The following is a 20,161-nucleotide window of genomic DNA, read 5'->3' on the forward strand; positions in this document are numbered from 1 at the left end:
CACTTTCTCCTTTCCTTCAGCCCTTCTTCAAGTCCAAATACACATTTTTGGACACCCCAGCTTGACTGAAAGTCAAAACCAGACTTCAAAAACTAAACTCTTGCGATTTCAGAGTGCTGTTTCTTTCAGACTCCAGGAATGGTTCCATTTTCCTCTAGGCTGAAAATTTTTTTACCTCTATAACTTGTTATATAAAATTAAGAGTTCTGTCACTTTGGGCGTTCTTCTCTGTTCTTCTCTGAAAGTTGTGATGTAGTTCATCTTCAAGCCTTAGACTTCCAGCAGGGGTTAATTGATGGCAGTTGTGCAGGGTATCAGAGGAGACTCTTTAAGCTGAAGCCCTCTGTCCATAGATCCAGGCAATTCAGCCTGCCCACCTGGCAGCTCCACACCCACAGCTGCTCCAGCCAGGTTCTGGGGCTGGTGTCTGTCCACAGGCTGGGTGTCACTGACCATGAGCTACCTTGGTGGTGCATGGACAGATGCAGCCATACAGTCACTGACACCATGGCAGTTCACTATATATGTATATACAATGGTTCACTATCAATGTTTCCTCCCTTGTGCAATTTACACAAGCCAAATCCAAATCATGTTTTGATCTGAAAATCCTGTGTCTTTCCTGAGCGATCTTCATAATTAGGTACATCAGTCACTATGTACACTGTGTTTATGCTTGTGGTAGTAAGGCGAGAGCAAGTCCAACTCAGTCAACTAAATATCTTACAAACCATCAAGAAAACTTTATACAAGTTATGTACATGCTTAAGATAAAATATCAGTCCTAAGTATTATCCTGTGGTGGTACCCAATACAAGATTTCAAATATTTATAGATTCTCAAGTAACTGTACAGATTGTCTACAAACTGTGGTATGAAATAAGAAAAATCTGTGTGATTTTAGCCTCCATATATATACATAAATACATTTATATATACAGAGACACATAAAGACTAACAAGCCCATTCCAAAACATGGAACATAATCATATGTAGAAAATCCTTCTCAAGGTATTTAAAAGTATCCTTCTGTCTTCATGCTCATCACAGCATCCACATTCATCTTCTGTGACATTGTGTTGCTGGAGAATATTATACTTAGTAAGTTAAGTCTAAAATTTTGTTTCTGTTGGAATCTGTAGGGAATAAAAAAATAAATTCCACATTCTGTTAGGAGTAGCCAGGGTAGGTGTCATCTGGTAAATGATGTTTTGATCCCCTAAAGCATTTGGGTGGGAAGACTGGGCTCTGACATTTCCTCCTTACAGGGTTGCCCTGTGCTGGATACCACCCATCTCTCTAAGTCTGTGATGAAAGGCTGCATGTGTCCCTTCCTCATCCTGACTCCCCTTCTGCCTGAGACATTTAGATGAACTGGACTAATGCTGATTTCTCTGCCACAGGGTTATTCTACCAGTGACTTTACCATGGAAGAGCTGTGGTGGACAGGTGAGGAGACCAGGTGAGGCACGCTTTGCTTGCCTTTCCTCTGCTGCATGTGCACCGCAAGGCTCGTGAGCCGAGCCCCATCTCTCTGACTCCCGTAAGGTTTTGCTGTAAGTCAATCCCATCAATAAACTGTCTGGTGGCTTTCTGCCCTGGGCTGACACAAGAGCTCAGGTGTGAAGATGCTTTTGTTATCTGACCTATCCATTTCTATGAGCAGCTTGGGCTGCATTTTCTACAGCTGGAGGCCATAGCCAGAGCCTTACTGTGCACTCCCGGCTGCGCAGTCCATTCCTGGGGATGATGACGTAGTCACTGCTTCTGCCCTTCTCCTGCAATGAGCACAAGAAGTTGTGGGTTAGGAAACAGATTGCTTTTCTTTTTCTGTTTCTCCTTTTTCACATTAAAGAAGGTTTTGATTTTTAAATCTCTGGAACCTGCCTGGGAAGTTGACATAGAAGAAAGGAGGCTCTCATTTGTCAGGCTATTATGACCCCCACCACATCTCTGGGTCAGTGCAGAAGATCTGGACCAGTCCAGATAAGTGGGATTAGACAATTTCCACAGGAGCAGCATTCTGGGTCAGGTACATTTAAACACATTTATTGTATGCAGGATCCTTTCTTGCTATTGATTTAAGAACACTCCCAGAAAGGCCATCACTGAATCTGGCAGTACGAATTTATCCACACTACTTTAGCACTCCTTTTTAAGACAGACTGGGCTGGAAAGCCTATATGCAAGCAGGATAAAGTCTGCCTTTCAAGAGCCACTGCAGCAACTTGAGCAGTCTCTCTGCCAGATGGGTGACCACAGAGGACTGCTGGTGGATGGGCACCACGTTCCTCCCATGGACGTGACTTGAAGTCCACAGCCAGGCCAGCCACCAGTGGGAATTATTCATTTCTTTCACAAATGGTTTTCCACACACCTGAACCAGGAACCACTCTTGCTCTTCAATTTGATTGGAGCCCAGCTGAGTTTTAATGACTATCTTTTTGAAAATAAGACAGTGTAGCATCCACAGCTATAGCTGTGCAGGGCACTGCAGTACTGGAAAGGCACTCAGGTAATGAAAGATTAAGACTGTAGTGTTACCTCAGCAAGCTTTAATTTGGGGGAGTTGGCTATGTCCTTCTTCAGCAAAATGTGTAAAACTGCGTCATGAATAGTGAGGAAAAACATGGATGGCTTAATCTCTTCATCAAAAAATGCACTTCTCTCCAGTTTGTCCAGGAGGCCCTCTGTGAGGGAACAAAATCAAAGACTGAAGTGACCTGCAGGCCTTAAAAACGAAGAAATTGTGTATCCTGAGCATGCCCACTGGGTGAATATGGGAGTTGCTGGTGTAATGCACTGTTTTATTTATTAGAGCAGACGACTTTACAGATATTAAGACAATGGAACATAAATGCCCATCAGTAACTCCCTGCTTTGTGCCAGGAAGGAAGGAATTTGAGCCCCTTTTCTCATTTAATGTCTAACCCAGGGTGCATGATAGTTGGTCTTGCAGCCCAGAGCTGTACAGTGCAGCAGTGGCCAGTGGTAAAAGGAGCCATCACACATGGTCCCAGCCTTTTGGGGACAGCATGAGAGGGACAACAGCTCCACTTGTGGGACCTGTTTTCTATCCAAGACTGGAAGGTAAAACTGGGTGATCCTCCACAGCCATACTCAGTGGTCAACAGGGGAGGCAGTGGGACAAGGCATTTGTAGAGATGCCAATGCAAAGGCAAGTACTCACCGTGTGCCCCAGCAATGTAGAGGTCAATGTCCAGCCGGGCAAATTCTTTCAAAGTCTGTTAAACCAGAAGGAGGCACCATTTAGATTCTACTGGGCTTGCTGACACTGTTATAGTGATTAGCCACAACAAATATACCAACCACTCTATGATATTTAAGATTTATAATGGTAAGTGGCTCTAGACTCAAACTCTGTTACACATAGAGGCAGGACAGTATCTTCACATGGCTGCCAACAGGGATGGCCAAGCCTTTTGAAAAGAGGCAGTACTGAAAATGTTTAGCTCACAGAGAAGCAGGTGATCTTTCATCAGTTGTATGGCTTTGTTGTGGCACATGATACATGATGAAACTAAAAAAAAATTACTTCACAATCTTCTAGGGGAGATTTTTATTACTGGCAACTTGAGCAGAACTACAGTTCACACTGTCACAGTGGGTCTTTAGTTCCTATGGAAATAGATTTACACACTCTCTGTGTCTCTAGACAGTTAACTGTAGTTGCTACTGTTGAAAATGTTGTGCCTTTTGCTTTGTTCAAGGTGATCTGGGGAAGCAAAAGCAGGAGGATAAATGGAACTCCGGTGTTCCAACTCCAGCTGGGTGTTTAAAGTAGTATTTCATATCTACATTTCTGTAAAGCTTCCAGGTAAAGAAAGGGTACCACAGTCAACACTTTAATTCCAAGACAATTTATCTTGATTATTAATTATTGACATTTAAACTATTTCCTAACATTTTCTATAAAAAATGTACATTCAAATTCACATAAACTCAAAGTTTGCTACTGGCCTTCCAGTCCATGTGGCAATGCCTTTAAGAAGCAGACTACAAACACAGAATAGAATGGTTTTGGTTGGAAGGGAACTAAAAGATCATCTTGTTCCAAACCCCTGCCCTGGACAGGGACACAACTGAGCAGGTTGCTCAGAGCATAATCCAACTTGCCATTGAACAGTTTCAGGGATGGAGCACCCACAGTTTCTCTGAGCAACCTGTTACAGTATTTCACCACCTTCACAGCAAAAGCTTTCTTCTACTCTGGACCTGCCCTCTTTCATTTTAAAGGCATTGTCTCTTGTCCTGTCACTGCATACCCCTGTAAGAAGTCCCTCTCCATGCTTTTTTATAGGCTCCCTTTAAGCATGGAAAGGCCACAGGGAGATCTCCTCATAGTCTTCTCTTCTCTAGGCTGAACAACTCCAGCTCTCTCAACCTTTCCTCATAGGAGAGATGCTCCAGACCTCTGATCCTTTCCATGGCTCTTGTCACAAGACCTGTTCTAAGATATCCATGTCTTTCCTTTGTTGGGGACCCCACAGGTGGTCACAGTACCTTGGGTGAGGTCTCATGAGAGTGGAGTAGAATCTCTCACGAGAGTGGGGAAGAATCACCTGCTGGTCACACTTCTTTTTATGCAGCCCAGGATTTGATTTGCTTTCTGGCCTGTGAGTGCACGTTGCCAGGTCATGTCCAACTTTTCATTCACCAGTATTCCCATCTCCTCCTCTGCAGGACTGCTCTCAATCCGTTTATTCCCCAGTCTGTATTGATACTGGGGATTGCCCTGATCCAGGTACAGCACCTTGCACTTGGCCTTGTGGAACTTCATGAGGTTCAGATGGGCCCAATCCTGTGCAGGTCCCTCTGGGCACCGTCCCTTTGCTCGTGTGTATCCCCCAAGGGTAACTGCATTTTTAAATTTGTCTGTCATATGATCACTGTTTGTTTTGTGAATTGTGATTACCTTTTGAAGGACTGTCATGGCAGAAAAATCAAGGAAGGACACTGATGAGAAATCCAGAATGATGCTGTGGAGGTTGACCGGGGGCACAGTGATGCCAGCGGGGAGGTCAGTGCCCCAGTTGATCCGAATGGGCAAGTCTGTCATGACGGTGGGCTGGTCCAGCTCCTCTATTTTGTCGTTGTCTAACTCTTCATCTGACTCATATGTTGGCTTAGCCATGCAAATCAAGCCTTTCTGTGTTGACACAGAAGAATTTCATAATTAGTTCTCTTCTTTAATACCCCCCCAGGGTAGTGGTACTTCTTACACAAGGGCAAGAGTAGTGGCAACACATAAGTGATCTTCCCATGAGATAGAGCAGGACCCACCGGAAAAATCTGTCTCTCCCTTGTCTGGAGAAGTATGGAAATTATTTAATCATCATCATCATAATCACGTAATGATGGCTTTTTATGGTTTCCAGAAGCCAGTTGTCAGATACATTTTAAATCAGTAATTTTAGAACAAGACAACAAAAGGCAGGATTTGAGCAGGGAGAAAACCAGCTTTATCCTACCATTAATGCAGAAAGATATTGGGATTCTATATTGGGATATATGATCAGATCTGTGAGATCTGATCCTGCTATTTGTTGCCAAACAAAGCTCCAGTGGACACATACAAGCTCTGCCCATGGTAAATCTGTAGGTCTCTGTGAGATCCATTTAAAATCTTGGTTTTTAAATGTGTTTATGTCATGAAGTGGCAACGTGGGGAATAATGTATCTAATTAAGAAGAGAGGCTGTGAGGCCCTTCTCTGCCATGTAAAACCAGGGACCTTGGTTGCTCAACTCCCCCTCACTCCCCAGGAGTTGCCTTACATACCGGTGTCACTTGCAGCTCTCCTTTCTTTAGCATCTTCCTAATCTTCCTCAGAGCTTTATTGCGTTTCCTCAGGACTCTCAGTGGGTTGAAGCCAACCTGAAAAAACAGCACTTTGACTAATTAAAAAAAGAAACACCTCTGTGACACCAGGGGAAGGATGAAGCATCTCATACAGTTTTTCATTACAGTAATGATGACCGTAGTTTGAGCTTGATGTTGTCTACCACTTCTCACAAATTCAAACAAGGGCTCTTTCTAGGTTGGAAGGATGTCTACAGGAATGGCTACAAATGAGGCAGTGCTACCTGTACTGCTTTAGGACACCAGCATGGACAGCATTATAGCAGTGACAATGCTTACACAGGCACAGCTGGCACAGTGCTCATCTGCATTATGAAGCGGTCACTCTGACCAAGATCAGAGAACTCATGGTTTGTATCTGCTTTGTGCCGCATGACTGCAGCGTGGGTCATTCATCTACTCTTTTCCCTGAAGAAAAAAGCAAGATTTTATCACGTTGGCAGGTAAACTAGGCTAATAATAAAATTAGGCTAAAATACTAAATTCCTGCAAGTCTTCTGCCTCATTCCTCTAGTACATAGAGGAGAAAGGTGTTAGATGTATCTGTATTTGTAGAGAAAGAGTGGTGTGAACATCTGCACTGAGAAATTAAAACTTCAGGCTCTTCTGAGGTAAAAGCCAAGCACATGGCAACCCCTCATTCCTCTGGCAGTTTCAGTCCCTCACGTGAAGAATGAACTGCGTATTTCCAGTGCTCAGGGGAGTCCCTGCTTATCAGCTCTCCACTAAGAGCAGCAGGAAGGGGAGGTTGTGGTGCCAGTTGTGTTCAGGCTGGGGATGGCAGGCCTCATTCACACTGTGTGGGCTCAGGGCTCCTGGACCTCTGTGCTGGTTATGGAAAGACTGGCTGCATTCACCAGTTTGCTATGAAAGATGTTAAGACCTCTTTGATAGAATGATTCCATTTGGCATTCTTCTGATTGTTGTAGTTACGTTCTTGGGGCAAGATGAGGAAACTAGAATTCACTGTGTGAAAATAATACAAGAGCAAATAAAATAAAATAAAATAAAATAAAATAAAATAAAATAAAATAAAATAAAATAAAATAAAACAAAATAAAATAAAATAAAATAAAATAAAATAAAATAAAATAAAATAAAATAAAATAAAATAAAATAAAATAAAATAAAATAAAATAAAATTCCCTTTGTAATATTTTTATTTGCACTCCTTTCTTCTGAAAATATGTATTGTTATGGTATAAGTATAAATATGGTATAACATTGCTATGGTGTAAGTTCAGTATGAGTCAAAGCTTCTCTTTCTCAGAGGTGTGTGTATACATGTTATAATACAGTAGTGGCAGCAGTATAATGAAAATTCACTCTTGAACTGTGGAATGACTACATATCTAGCTGTTATTGAGAAACTGTATCCACCTTAATGTGTCACTCAATTCATATGTTCAGAACAGCCCCAGACACTTACAGCAGTGATGAGTTTCTCTCTGAAGAATTCAATATTAGCAAAGAAGATTGGCGAGGAGCATCTGAAAATCTTCACTCCCTCTGGCTCATAGATCTGTAAAACGAAGCAAAAGTATCAGTAGCAATGTTTGTTACAGAAGCACAAGTGCAGCAGGTGGTAAAAGAAATGAGATACTTCTTACATCAGTGTAATCCTTCCTGTTTCTGTAGATGTTACTTCTCCCAACATTGGCCAAAACAGTGCAGCTTGGACTGTGAACAAACATACACACAATTATTGCTGTCCTACATCGAAACTTAGGGGATGGGAAGGATCAAATGAAACCATCTCAGCTGGGGTGGCACACTGAAGCAAGCCCCACATCCAAAGGCTTACACCTGTAAATTATTTTCTCATGCATGGCTGCTGGACAGACCGAGGCACAGACAGGGCTGTTGCCCTTCTCTGTTCAGAGGGAGATAACTTGTAACAGGAGGCCCTGGGATATCATTGTATGCAACAAGTACTCACATCTGGGAGCGGATCACCACTGTCAGCAGCTGGAACGCCACAGCTGTTGCTAGTCCAATGTCCAGACCTAGAAGGACAGCAGCTATGAAAGTCACCACCCATATAACCTGTAATGAGACAGAGGATGGCAACATTATAAGCATGTCAAGAACCTGGGTCATGAGCTCAGGGTGGGAGCTGGAACAGATCTCAGATCTGGTCCAGGATGTCCATCTGCTTTTGGTGAGGTTTTTTTCCTTGTAAAACAGGGCCAGAATCACCAACCAGCACCAGGGAGTGTTTCTAGGGACAACAATTTCTAGACAATAAAGGCTTAAAATGGGATAGATGGTTCAGTATATGCTCTATGAAAATCCAGCAGAAAGGCAAGATGAGCAGTAAATCAGAAATCTGGTAAAGCTGAGAGTTGTAAAAGTGCAAATATAGGTGTTGTGAGTGTACACAACTGGTAAATGACTAGATAATACTGAATAACTTTTAGCCACAGAGCTCAAAGCATTTTAATGGGACAAATAATTGTTTGATGGCTGGGTAACTGAGGCCTGGAACAATTTGTGAACCTAAATTTTCTGAGGGGTAACAAGTCCTATCGTCCAGCCACAAGCTTTACCATTTGGATTAAACCCTTCAAGTCCCAGTTTTCATTTGTTTCTTGATGTGTATCTTCCATATAACACATTGTGTGATTGTGAGAAAGTGTCCCTGAATGCTTAGTCAAGGCAGTAGATATTTGGATATTTTCTGTTATTTAGACATTTTCTGTAACTGTCCTCTCTATTTGACTTTATATAATGCACTGTTTCAATAGATTTTGATGAAATGGATGAAAATTATGTTAAGAGTGAGAATCCACTCAAAATAAATGGGACAAAATGAAAACATAAGCAAGGGATATACCAGTAAAAAAGGCATGCAATCATTTCTGTTTAGTGAAGTAACACAGGGATAAAAAAAGAAAATTCATATGACAGATTACTTTTTCAAAGCACTTCTGATGCTTGTGAAACTGAACTTACACAGTCATACTTGTCCTTTCTCCAGAGGATGGCTACTTCCTTGAACTGCATGAGCATTCCTTTCAAATTGCCAAGAGCCAATGATGCAAGGACTGACTGTTGAAAAGATCAAAATACATGTTCTGTGTTTAAGCAAGCAAAGAAAATGTAGAACATTAGGAATTTAAAAGATCATACAAATAGGGCCGAAGTGCAGCTTTGGGAGCTGCTTGCAGTGTATCACTGCTGCTGGAACATCCTCAGCTATGGTGCAGTGCAGGTGTCTGACTTGAGGCTGTAAATCCCACTTATTCTTGGCATCTGAAAGTTGGTGCTGTGGTTTTTGGTGTTTGGGTGCTAGTGTTCCCTTTGGAGGACCAGATACAGTGGTCCTCTCAGGCATAATGTGGGAAGAAGAACCTAGCTTTTCAAGCCCTATCTGGCTCCCACTGAAGTCTATGAACACTCACAGTGTGCTCAGAGCAGCCCTGTCTTTGGGAAGCAGAAGGAAGCATTAGATGAAACCAGTGAATACCTTCTGTAATGGTGCCAGGAGAAACCCAATGGCCAAGATCACAACCAAAACAATGACAGATGAGATAATGCCAGCAATCTGCATGAAAGAACAATTCCACAATGAATAAGTGCCCACAGGCATTATGGTTAGCTTGGAAAAAAAGAGCTGTCTTTCATTAAATGCCACCGTGACCTGTTGTCTTCTATACCTGTGTTTTGCCTCCCGTGCTCTCCTGTACACCTGATCTTGACAGAGCAGTGCTGGAGGCAAATCCCTTGAATGATCCACCAACTATATTACCCAGCCCAAAAGCAATTAGTTCCTGAAATAAAAATAAAAGAGATTGTTCATAAGAGCTGGTCTGTGACAATTATTCACAAGGCAAAGCTTTCCTAAAATTACTTATTTCCCATTGATAAATTCAGTATATTGATTTCTATGTTATTTGCCTACCTGGTTGCCATCTATTGGGTAGTCATGCTTGATGGAATACACTTTAGCCACGGAGAAGGCTACTGCAAACCCAACAATTGCGATGGAAATGCCATCACCAATGCATTTCTGAAGGATGCCTACATCAGGTGCAACAGGCACTTGAAATCTGAAAGACAAAAATTACTCATTAAGGAGATGCTTAACCGTCTTTTGCAGATCCTAGGGAGAATTCCTCTCTGGACTTTTTTTTTCCCCTTCTTTTTTTTTCCAGTGAACTGAAATCTAAAGAAAGGAGATTCTTGAGCAGAAATAGCTGCTCCACTGCAAACTTCACCTATGAGTACCCCTGGGGCTACAGAGACCATCCATACAGAGACTCACTCTGCTGTCCCAGTAAATGTCTTCCTCCCTTTTTTTTAACTTAACATGTGCCTCCTGATTCTTGATGCCAAAATTCTAGCATAGCCAAATGAAGTCTACATATAGCTATATATTCTATATGTGGAGAAATAATCTTTATGTGGATATAGTCCTGGATGGGCAGATGTTGAGGCCTCTGGAGGATAATGGTGCTGAGGAGATGCTGGTGGCTGGTCATGGGACATGGCAGGAGAATTGTGCAGGGTCCTGGTGGCTTCCCAGGGCTGGTGGTGGCTGCTGAACTGTGCATGCACTGTGAGGGAAATGGAGGAGTGCAGGAGTGAGTAGATAAATAAAAAGGACAAACATTAACCTCCTGCTCACCAGCTGTCTCAGAAAGTGAAGGACACAATTACTTCATGTCTCAGGGTACTCCTTAATGAGTAGGAGATGTGCTCTAGTGTGTAACTTTTGTGTACTAAAAGTGTGTCATATCACTGAAAGAAAAATGTTTATTTACCTACTGAAAGAAGATGAAGCAGATAATTTTAATCAGAAACATAGCTGAACTCATTTAACACTCCCAAACTAAAGAGAACATTCTGCTCCACTGGTGAACTGTAAGTCACTTACCCTTCCTCTAGTTTTCCAACAACGGCTACTTCAAATTTTTCTTCAAAGTTCACAAAATAGGAAATCAGTGCTGCTAAGACTGTCTGAAAGATAATAAACCACATGTCCATTAGGGACATTAAAGCAAGAGTGTGAAGAATTTATTAAACACCATTAGCTTCCTTCCCTCACACACTGTCCAGCCTCATCATTAGTGATGACTAGAATTATGCCCCAAGTTTTCACATCCCTTTGCAGTTCAGGCGTCATTCCTGAATGACCTTACAGAGATGGGTTTACATTCATAAATCACACAGATTGTAACAAAATATCTTACTAACGACAGAGATCATCCCACCCAGTAAACCAGGTACGTTCTAACAAGGTGCTGTAATGACTCTGGGGGAAAACAAGTGCTGCTTGCAGGGATACAACATCCTCCAGTATTTTAAGGGCTTGCTGCCCCTTTGGGGCTTCCTCCACCCCTCTGCTGCTCAGAGTGGGCAAAACCTTCTGCAGCAAAATAATTTTGTGTGTGGCCATAGATGTCCAGGGATTCTGTGGCTGCTTGCAGGTGCAGTGCAGAGGGGCCTCAGCTGTGGGACTGCAGCTGGCTGCTGTCAGAGCCAATTCTGTCCAAGGAAAAAAATTCATTGTTTATAACACCACAGATATGTTTCAGTTAAGAACAGTTTTGTGGAAGTAAAACATCTCACAATAGCTCCCTAATGCTGTGATTTTTTTCTTTATAGGTAAAATGATAATACATCATTTAATGGATAGCAGGAGAAGAAATAGTTAAAACTCGGCTTCCCATGTCGTAACATGGAGAAATTGCAAAATCAAAGGAAGTGACTCACCATGAGGAGTTCGATCGGGATGGGTGTTGGTAACTTTTCCTTGTATCGATCGTTCATTTCTTTTACCACGAACACGATAAGCAAGACAACCAGTGAAGTGACAAGGTCAGCAACGTTTGTTTTTGTGATCTGGCTGAAAATGCTCTCCAGAGTCTGCAGAATCAGGAAGAAACATGTGGTGCTTTAGAAACAGTCGCGCCCTGGCACTATAGTAGCACTATCTCTTCCAGAAGAACCTGAGGATTGTGCTGTTTGGAATTTATTCCCTGAGCCATGATGTGGACTGCAAGCCCCCATGAATGTATGTGCATCTGCCAAATGATGGAAGTATCTGCAGAGGACCCTTCCCACTATTATTATCCAGACTTGCCCTTGAGGGAGGGTTGGAACAACAGGTATGTCCATGATAGGAAATGTGAGCAATGGCATTGCTGGGCAGGTGCCTTTCTCCACTCCTTCCTTCCTGTCCTTCTTCTCCCTCCTTTCTCATTCAACAGTCCTCAGAGAGTAATATGCAAATTGAATATATATAATATCAGTCCAGTAAAAATGAATAATTACATCCTTAAGGCAGAGTTGAATGCTTAATTGAAATACACCAACACAAACCAGTAAATATTATCAAATTATACCTGTGGGGTGTAAATTGGTGCTTGGTAATAAATTTAAAGATTGGTCAAATACTAATAACTCATTTTATAACTCACTAATATCACTCATTTTTCTCTCATTTTCCCTCCTGCTTTGAGTTTTTATACTGAGTTGTTATTACTGCCTTGTGATACATAGTCAGAAATACATCACAGGTACATCAATAACATTAGCGAATAATGAACACCTAGCACTTACATAGATAATGCCAAATGGTTTATTAAATCCAGGGACAGGTAGCTGAAGCATGAATTTCAGTTGAGATACTAAAACGTGGATAGCTGCAGCAGTTGTGAAACCACTGATTAATGACTGTGATAGATAAATAACAATAAATCCAAACTGTAAAATTCCCAGAAGCAACTGAAACACAAAATAAGCATAGGTCAGTGGGATTCATTTATGTTTTTAAGCAATCTTTCAAAGAAAGACAGCCATATTTAATGAAAGCAACGATTTTCACCTAGTCCTATCCATCCAGAGTTTAAAGAATGTATTGTCACCAGACTTGCAACAAAACTTGACATTTAGCAACAGAGGGCATAATACTAGTAAGATTAATTGCTACAGCAGTTAAAACCCATTATTTTTATTTTATAGCTAAAATATACATCCTAATTTCCAGGGTTTTTAATTCCTATATTTTCACATGGTATAAGTGTTTCACAAAGCAACAAATACATTAGTATGTTAGCAAGGGAGGAACTGTAGGAATTCTTTTATTAGGGAGTAAGGATAAATTTTTTTTTAAAAAAAACAGTTCCAAATATTTTGCTATTGCAAGGCAAAGCGTTTACTCCCCTTGGTGCATCTGCATCATTCACATTACTTTCACAGCTATTTTCTTTTTTGCTGTAGGTGTAGGTTGCAGCTGTGTGGGCTGTGGGCTCAGGCCTGTGCAAAACCAAGGATTTCACAGCACACATGTGAGTGCCTGGTCACTGGAGGGGACAGATGTCTCCTAATTAGTGTGCCAGGGTCGGTTACATGGAAAATGGAAGAGGATTACTTTGGTGACTACAACAGCAGAAACCAGAGAGGAAGGTCAGGCCACTCTCTATCTATTCACATAGGTGCACACACACATACATTTACCAACCTGAACAATCCCAGAAAGGAAGGTTACAGATGCAGCCACCATCACCCTCTCATCGTTTATTGCTGAGGTATTTGTGGAATTGCCATTTCCAGTGCTGTCATCGGGGACCAGCCTGGTGACGACTCCTCCCACCATGAGGCTCAGGACGGGGAAGGGACCTGAGCAGCACAAGGCTTGTTAAAAGATCTGAAGAGGCAGCATGTACTTCTTCATCAGTGGGGAAGGTAAGTGGTGTGCCTGAACTTACCCACTGAGATATGTCTTGATGTGCCAAAGATAAAATAGACCAGGACAGGGAAGAATGCTGCATAGAGTCCATAACTGGGGGGGACATTCACCAGCAAAGCAAAGGCCAGACCTGTAAAGACAGAGGCCCAGGGAAGGTGACGTGTGTGTTGCAGGCAGAAGCCAGCAGTGCCTTGGCACCTGGCTTAGCAGGCTGTGTCAGGACACACATTTCCTAAAGGTACCTTGCAGCACAGCCACGAGCCCCGTGTTGATGCCAGAGACGATGTCATTCAGGATCCACTCCCTGAAGCGGTACGCTGGCAGCCAGGAAACAACTGGAAACAAACCCAAAGCAATTTTTTTGACCCTTTGTGGAGAGCAGCTGCAAAGACACAAGAGGACAAAATTTTGTCAATGAACCACTCAGCTGAATCACAGCCTGTTTCAGAGAGGTGAGGAAAGTGGAAGGATTCAGATTCTGGCTGACAGAAGTCAAAATCTCACCCAGACACAACCCTGATCAACCTGCACTGCCATCTGTGCTTCAAGATATATCCAGTGGCGTTCAGAGGTCCTTTACAACACAAATTCTCATAGAAAGGAAAATCTCACTGGAAAGGAAAATCTGTGGCCATCTAATCCAAACCCTGGCCCCAGTTAGCAGGAATGCCACCCACTGGGCCAGGTTTCTCAGAGCTCCGCTCCATTTGGCCTTGAACATTTCCACAGACAGGGCATCCACCACCTCTCTGGGCAACCTGTGCCAGTACCTTCCCACCTTCATCATAAAAAAATTCTTCCTGATATCCAGTCCAAATTTACCCTATCTTAGTTTAAAACCATCATCCCTTGTCCTGCTGCAACAGGACACAGTAAAAAGCCTGAGTATGTCTTTCTTATAAGACCCCTTTAAGTACTGAAAGGGTGCAGTAAGGTCTTCCTAGAGCCTATGCTGCCAAGGGCCCACAAAAAAAGAAGCTACCTTAGATATAGCTGTAGGAAGACTTCTAAGGGTGACAGCAGCCAAAATCCATTAGAAAAATCTGACATTTAATTTAATTAATGAATTTTCACTTTCTGTGTTGGAATGGGAGATAGACACTGTCAAGATGAAGTTCATGCTGCCCAAAAGTCAGGACTGTTTCTTAGATCTATTAAAAAAAATAAATAAATCTCCTTACCTAAAATAGAGTTTCAGGTGATCCCAAAAGGTTTTATGGTATCTGTGCAATTTCTCATGCTCTTCATTGAATGCATTCTCCGAGTATACAGGTCTGGCTATAACATAATGGTTACCCACAGGTTCAACCATTTCTCCTGAAATGTCAGGATAGGATGGTTACTTGTGTGTGCTCCTCTCTGCCCTAGGCACTTAAAAACCTGAAATGAAGTATCCTAATAAAGGGTTAGCTCTTTATGTACTGTGGGGCGGATAGCCATAGCATAGCTGAGTGAGCTCCAAACTGAGCGTTACCACCTTTGAAGATCAAAAGAGGGATGGTTGAGACACCCACTTCACCTTGCCAAGGTGATCTCCCACCCCGCTCCTCCTCCCACTGCAGAGCAGTGTTTCACTGGAGCATGAACTATTTCTTTCTAAAGATGCAGCCAAAAAGTGCACAAGACGGTTTTTGACTTAATTTATCTCTGACTCAGCCATGTACAATCAAAAACTTCCTCCCTCAAAGGAGATTAATTTCCTAAAGAACAAACAATCAGATCCCAAGCAATTTCTCTTTGTGGCACTGCTGGGAGGGTTGGGAGCTCACTGTAACCCACAGATGAGGGGAAAGGCAGAGTGCAGGCAGGGCTCAGCCATCCTCTTTTGGATTCAGAAACAAGGCTAAATGTATTGTGTTGGATTTGTGTGACAAGGAGATCAGTAGGAAAAAAAGCATGATATTGCTGCTTGTTATTTGTAAGATGTATTTGCACAGATTGTCTGAACAGCTTCTCCTCTGCTTCATGTTCATGAACAGTTGTTGCAATGTCTTACCTGAATGCTATTTTCTGCTTTGTCCCAACCCACATTTGCATGTTGTGCTGAAGAGAAACTGTCCTGGGTCACCCCAGAAATGACCCCTGGAGCCCACATTACACATGAAAATGAATCTGGTCATCATTCACTTCAGTCAGTACCACTGGGTATTTTGCAGCAGTTAACTGATGCCATCACTGTGCTGCTCACTGTGCTGTTACGTTTTGCATTACACCACACATTCTTCCCACATTAAATTCAACTAAAACCTGTACTATCTAAAAATATTTGTCTCAGTTGAAGCCACCATTAAATATTAAATGCAGTACTAGTCCCAGACAGAAGCTGTGGAACTTGCTCTTTGTAGCAACAGTTGGACTAGATGATCATTGTAAGATACTTCCAACTGGAACTAATCTGTTCAATCCTGTTCTATTTTGTTTTGACTCAGAGATGAAGATGTACTGTAGGAAGCAAGTAGTCTTTTGGACACTGATAATAGAGGTTTTTTATTTATTTTCTCTCCCTTAATGAGTATGCTCCATGGTGCCTTGGTGCTGGCTGGTGGTCTCTTGACAGGTGCCTGACCAGCACCAGTTCCTTGCCCATGTCTATCATCTGACTCTTGATGAAATACCCTAAATGCAGTTCAGATTCAGACTTGTGACTACTCAACATTTGGAGATATCACAGCACAGATTTTAATGTGGTACAAAGTTGTTTGCATAGTTATGAAAAAATGAAAAGCTTTTAATCCATGACAATTTTGGCATTACAATGTGAATCCCATCTTGAAACTTTGCTACAGCTCAGAGCCTATTATTGACCCATTTTAAGTGATTTCATTTTAATTTCCTTGTTGTTGATTCTGGGGAAATTCATAAACGTGTAGAAGTTCAAACAATGTCAATGAACATACCATTCTTGCACAAAGAATTCACTATTTTGGCAATGAGTTAAACATTTTTACTTTCTGTTTTAACATAAAAAATTAGATCTGTAATATTTCCCAAAAAACTGGAAGGCAATTATTCTAGCAGGCAAATGCTAAAAATCTAAGCTTATTCAAAACACAGATCCAAAGCCAGCTAAAATCATATTCTGATCTGTAATTTTACACTAATGTCCCTCCTTATGTTGGGATCAGAGCTCCAAAACTGAGGCTGATAAAATTTCAATTAAAAAATTTGTTCAGTTTATTCCCATATAAATTATGGCTACTTAGATTTGCAAGAAGTTTGTTTTATCTATTAAAGGTTTTAAAATTGCTCTGTTTCCTAGTCTGTGTGTCTGCCTTTTAGACTTCATGTCATAAAGAGGAATATTGCTGAAAGTCCTGTGAAATAGTTTTGTCCATTATATTATAGGGCACAAGATGTACTATTTGTACTCTTTGAAAAGTTCATAAGCCATAAAAATAAAACAAGTGTATGGGGAACTCTTTCAGATTTTCCTCAGTGCTGCAGCTGTTGTAGCTTTTGGGAGCATTTCAGTTGTCCCTCCTGCCCCTTGCCCAGCCATTCTTCTTTATTCAGGCCAAATGCCCCAGCCTCAGGGAGCATACAAAAGCTTCTTTGCAATTCTCTAAACATCCTTTGGTTTATTAGTGCTGGTCTTATTGGAGGTGTAAGTCCTTTGCAATGTGTTTTTTACCTCCTGAATGGACCCCCAAATTTCGGGGGCCGATGGCTTAGAGCTGCAGGGGGAGACCAGGAGCCTCGCCAAGCTGAAGTCTGCATTAAACACCACAGTGCCGTGCTTCAGTGAGGTTTAACCAAGGCAGCCCAAGCACCTGCAGTGCAGTGGAGGATGCCTTCAGCCTGTTCCCTGGCAGGTAAACAGGACCACATGGAGCAGCACCTTGCTGCAAGTAGATGACCATGCTGCTAGGCAAGCTTCTCCTGTATGGTTCCCTCTTCTAAGACTCTGTCAGCAACTTCCAGATACCACGAATGCAGCCAGCATTGCCTTCCTCTTGGCTCACTCTCATTTTCTTCCCATATATCTCTAAAAAGATGGGATGCCCTCAGTACAGGGAGTTTTTTATGAGTTGGAGACATTACCTATTTTAGATGTTTCAAAGAAAAGGAGGATATTGTGAAAAGTACCAGCATGGTGAAGGCCAGTGTCCTTCACGAATTTCCTAAAAGTCTGTACTCCAGTATCCCACACTGCCTCTCTAGAGTGCTTTGGGCTCCTTGGAGGACAAGACCAATTCTTCTGATGACTTCTATAATGTGTCCAGCACAGACCAAGCTTACACTGCACAGCTATTGAGTGGTTACAAATTTCAGTCAGTATTGACCAAGACTAGATCTGAAATTAATCTGCATTTCATTGAATTTCACTGAAAACAAGCATTTCAATGAAACCAGACAAGATTCTGGTTCAGTTTCAATCCATACAGCCTCTGATCCTGTTCTTATGGACAGCAATTAACAGCACTGCCATTTCTCGTACAAAAAAAATCTCCAACTCCTCTGCTAATGCCTCAGCTCTGTGAAATCTTGGAAATGCATGTTTTCATGTGTGTCATTTGGTTGAGAGGATTAACATAGGGATATTTTTTTCCCTTTACTGATTTATTCTAAATATCCTAAATATCCTAAATATAAGAAGTACACAAATTTATGTGATTTTCATTGAATAATTAAATATTAACATGGTCCATCCCACTTTTGTATACCCACTCACAAATTGAATTTCTCTGCAATATAAACAATTGAAAAATACAAAGAAATTCCGCAAGGAAACTTTTACATTTTACAAAAAATAAAACACATGACTAGAAGCATTTAATTTATAAGCATTACTCCACTTATCCCATACCTAAAATGACAATTCAAAGTTGTACCTGGTATATCTTCCAGGAAGCTCTTCAGAAGAAACTACACCAAGATTTTTTGGATAAAGATATCCCTGAAATTTTCACAGGCAGTGCAGGTTATCTTGTGCTCTTCTTCACTTCAGAACCTCCCTAAATACTGCCAGCACTTTAATAACTAACTTCAGTTAACTTTTACAAGAAAAGGAAGATTTAACTGTGGCCTTGACCATTGAGCTTATCCTCAGGAGGGGTGATAAGGAGTAATTTCTTAAAGTTCTCTGTGATATTGCTTAACTTTGTTTGGTGAACTGTTTCTGATTGGTCTGCAGAGATCATATGGGAAAATAGAGATGAATAAGAAGGACTGTCTGTTGCAATCCTGTGTTGCTGAGTTGGAGTGGGAAGTGGTGGACAGAACTCAGCTATGGTACCCTCCATTTCTGAGGAAGCCTAAGTCATTGATGAGAGAGATGAGCAGCTGGGCATGCCAGCTCTGAGCAAAGCTTGCCTCCCTGGACCTTTCTCCAAAGCATCTTTAATAGTCACTAAATTGTCTTTCCGGAAGCAAGTTCTGGATTCTCAGATTATTGCCAAAAATAATCTCTGCAGGAATTTCTGAAGGGCAGCTGTGACTTGGTGGAGCTGAGAGCTGTGGCACCCCATGACAGAGAGTGGAAAGGCACAGACCATGCGTCTGGCCATGTGCTGTGGCATGGGTGGGTTGGACTGAACTGCAGGTTCCAGCTGCCATCCACTGCCCACAGAGCAGCCAGAGGGGATCATCCTCCCTAGGCCAATGTACATTCCCTGAGATATCTAAAACCACCTAAGGAGATACATGAAATAGCATTTTTGAGGCCTCAACCTGAAGCTGCATGACCTATGTTCATGACAGCAGTGAACCTTCAGAGCTGAGGTGCTGAGAATGCTCCAGCATTGAAGTGCCCTGATGAAAACCATCCTTACAACCCTTTGCTTAGGTCACACTGACATGAAGCAATGCTTCAGCTATTGATACCCATGTTATTACATATTACACATATTTTACATATACATATTACATACATTTTATATATACATATACAATATCAAGAGATGTTATTAGGAAGACCATGGTACTCCTCTGCTCTGAAAGTCAAAGCTTGACTTGGCCTCTGGGGATTTGATGCTGCAGACTCTACCCCTGAAGAAAGTTTTCTTCATCTGGTGAAAGGTCACAACATGAGGAGGGAACCCTTCATGCTCTGCAGGATCAGTCACACATGTGGGTCTAGAAGAAGAGAAAAGAGGAGCCTGGGATTCTGTCCTCGGGTGGTTTGCCCACATTCCAGTCAATTATTAGACCAAGAAATGATGAAGCGACCAGGACCCCAATAGCCAATCTCACAAGGTGAGACCTCTATTAGACCATTCAGCAGAATTTCTTTCTTGTGCTGTAGCCCCCTGAGAGTTGTTAGAGACCTCAGGTTCTTCTGAAAGATACAGAAGCTACACTTCTAACCAAGACCATAATCTTGTCAAGTCAGTAGAGATCCCAGGTCAGTTCCCAAACTGTTTTACCTTCTCTGCATCAGTGAGATCCTGTTTTGTTACCTGCTGTTGGTTGAAGGGATTAACTTTAGTTTGTGAAACTGACACCATTTTGTTTTTTATTTGTTACCATTGAAATAACAAACATTTTAAAAGCTATAGAACCATAAACAATAAAAAACCCCATAAAAACCATAAAACAGTTTAATAGCTTTTGGTTTCCCTCCTTACATGGTGTGATCATAGAA

At 41.8% G+C, this 20,161-nt stretch overlaps 1 protein-coding gene across 1 annotated transcript; it reads right to left on the reverse strand.

The window, feature by feature from the left end:
• Nucleotides 1-729: 729 nt before the first annotated feature.
• LOC131572776 (chloride anion exchanger-like) lies at nt 730-18,499 on the reverse strand. Its single transcript, XM_058826107.1, has 21 exons — nt 18,411-18,499; nt 14,760-14,895; nt 13,821-13,960; nt 13,598-13,708; nt 13,351-13,508; nt 12,450-12,614; nt 11,601-11,753; nt 10,762-10,844; nt 9,787-9,934; nt 9,542-9,655; nt 9,352-9,429; nt 8,838-8,933; nt 7,822-7,928; nt 7,493-7,562; nt 7,312-7,404; nt 5,802-5,897; nt 4,937-5,170; nt 3,191-3,245; nt 2,545-2,690; nt 1,713-1,778; nt 730-1,136 (listed from the first exon to the last, which is right to left on the reverse strand). Exons 2-21 carry the CDS (start codon nt 14,888-14,890, stop codon nt 1,113-1,115), a joined length of 2,268 nt encoding a protein of 755 aa, XP_058682090.1. The 5' UTR covers nt 14,891-14,895; nt 18,411-18,499; the 3' UTR covers nt 730-1,112.
• Nucleotides 18,500-20,161: the final 1,662 nt, after the last annotated feature.

The sequence above is a fragment of the Poecile atricapillus genome, chromosome Z (assembly GCF_030490865.1).
Source record: "Poecile atricapillus isolate bPoeAtr1 chromosome Z, bPoeAtr1.hap1, whole genome shotgun sequence".
NCBI classification, from domain to species: Eukaryota; Metazoa; Chordata; class Aves; order Passeriformes; family Paridae; genus Poecile; species Poecile atricapillus.

Coding starts and splice junctions, on each gene's coding strand:
- LOC131572776 (XM_058826107.1), bottom strand. CDS start 14,890: ATGGTTGAACCTGTGGGTAACCATTATGTTATAGCCAGACCTGTATAC. Junction 9,935..10,761: donor GTTGGAAAACTAGAGGAAGG/GTAAGTGACTTA, acceptor TTTGTCTTTCAG/ATTTCAAGTGCCTGTTGCAC. Junction 2,691..3,190: donor CTACATTGCTGGGGCACACG/GTGAGTACTTGC, acceptor GTTCCCTCACAG/AGGGCCTCCTGGACAAACTG.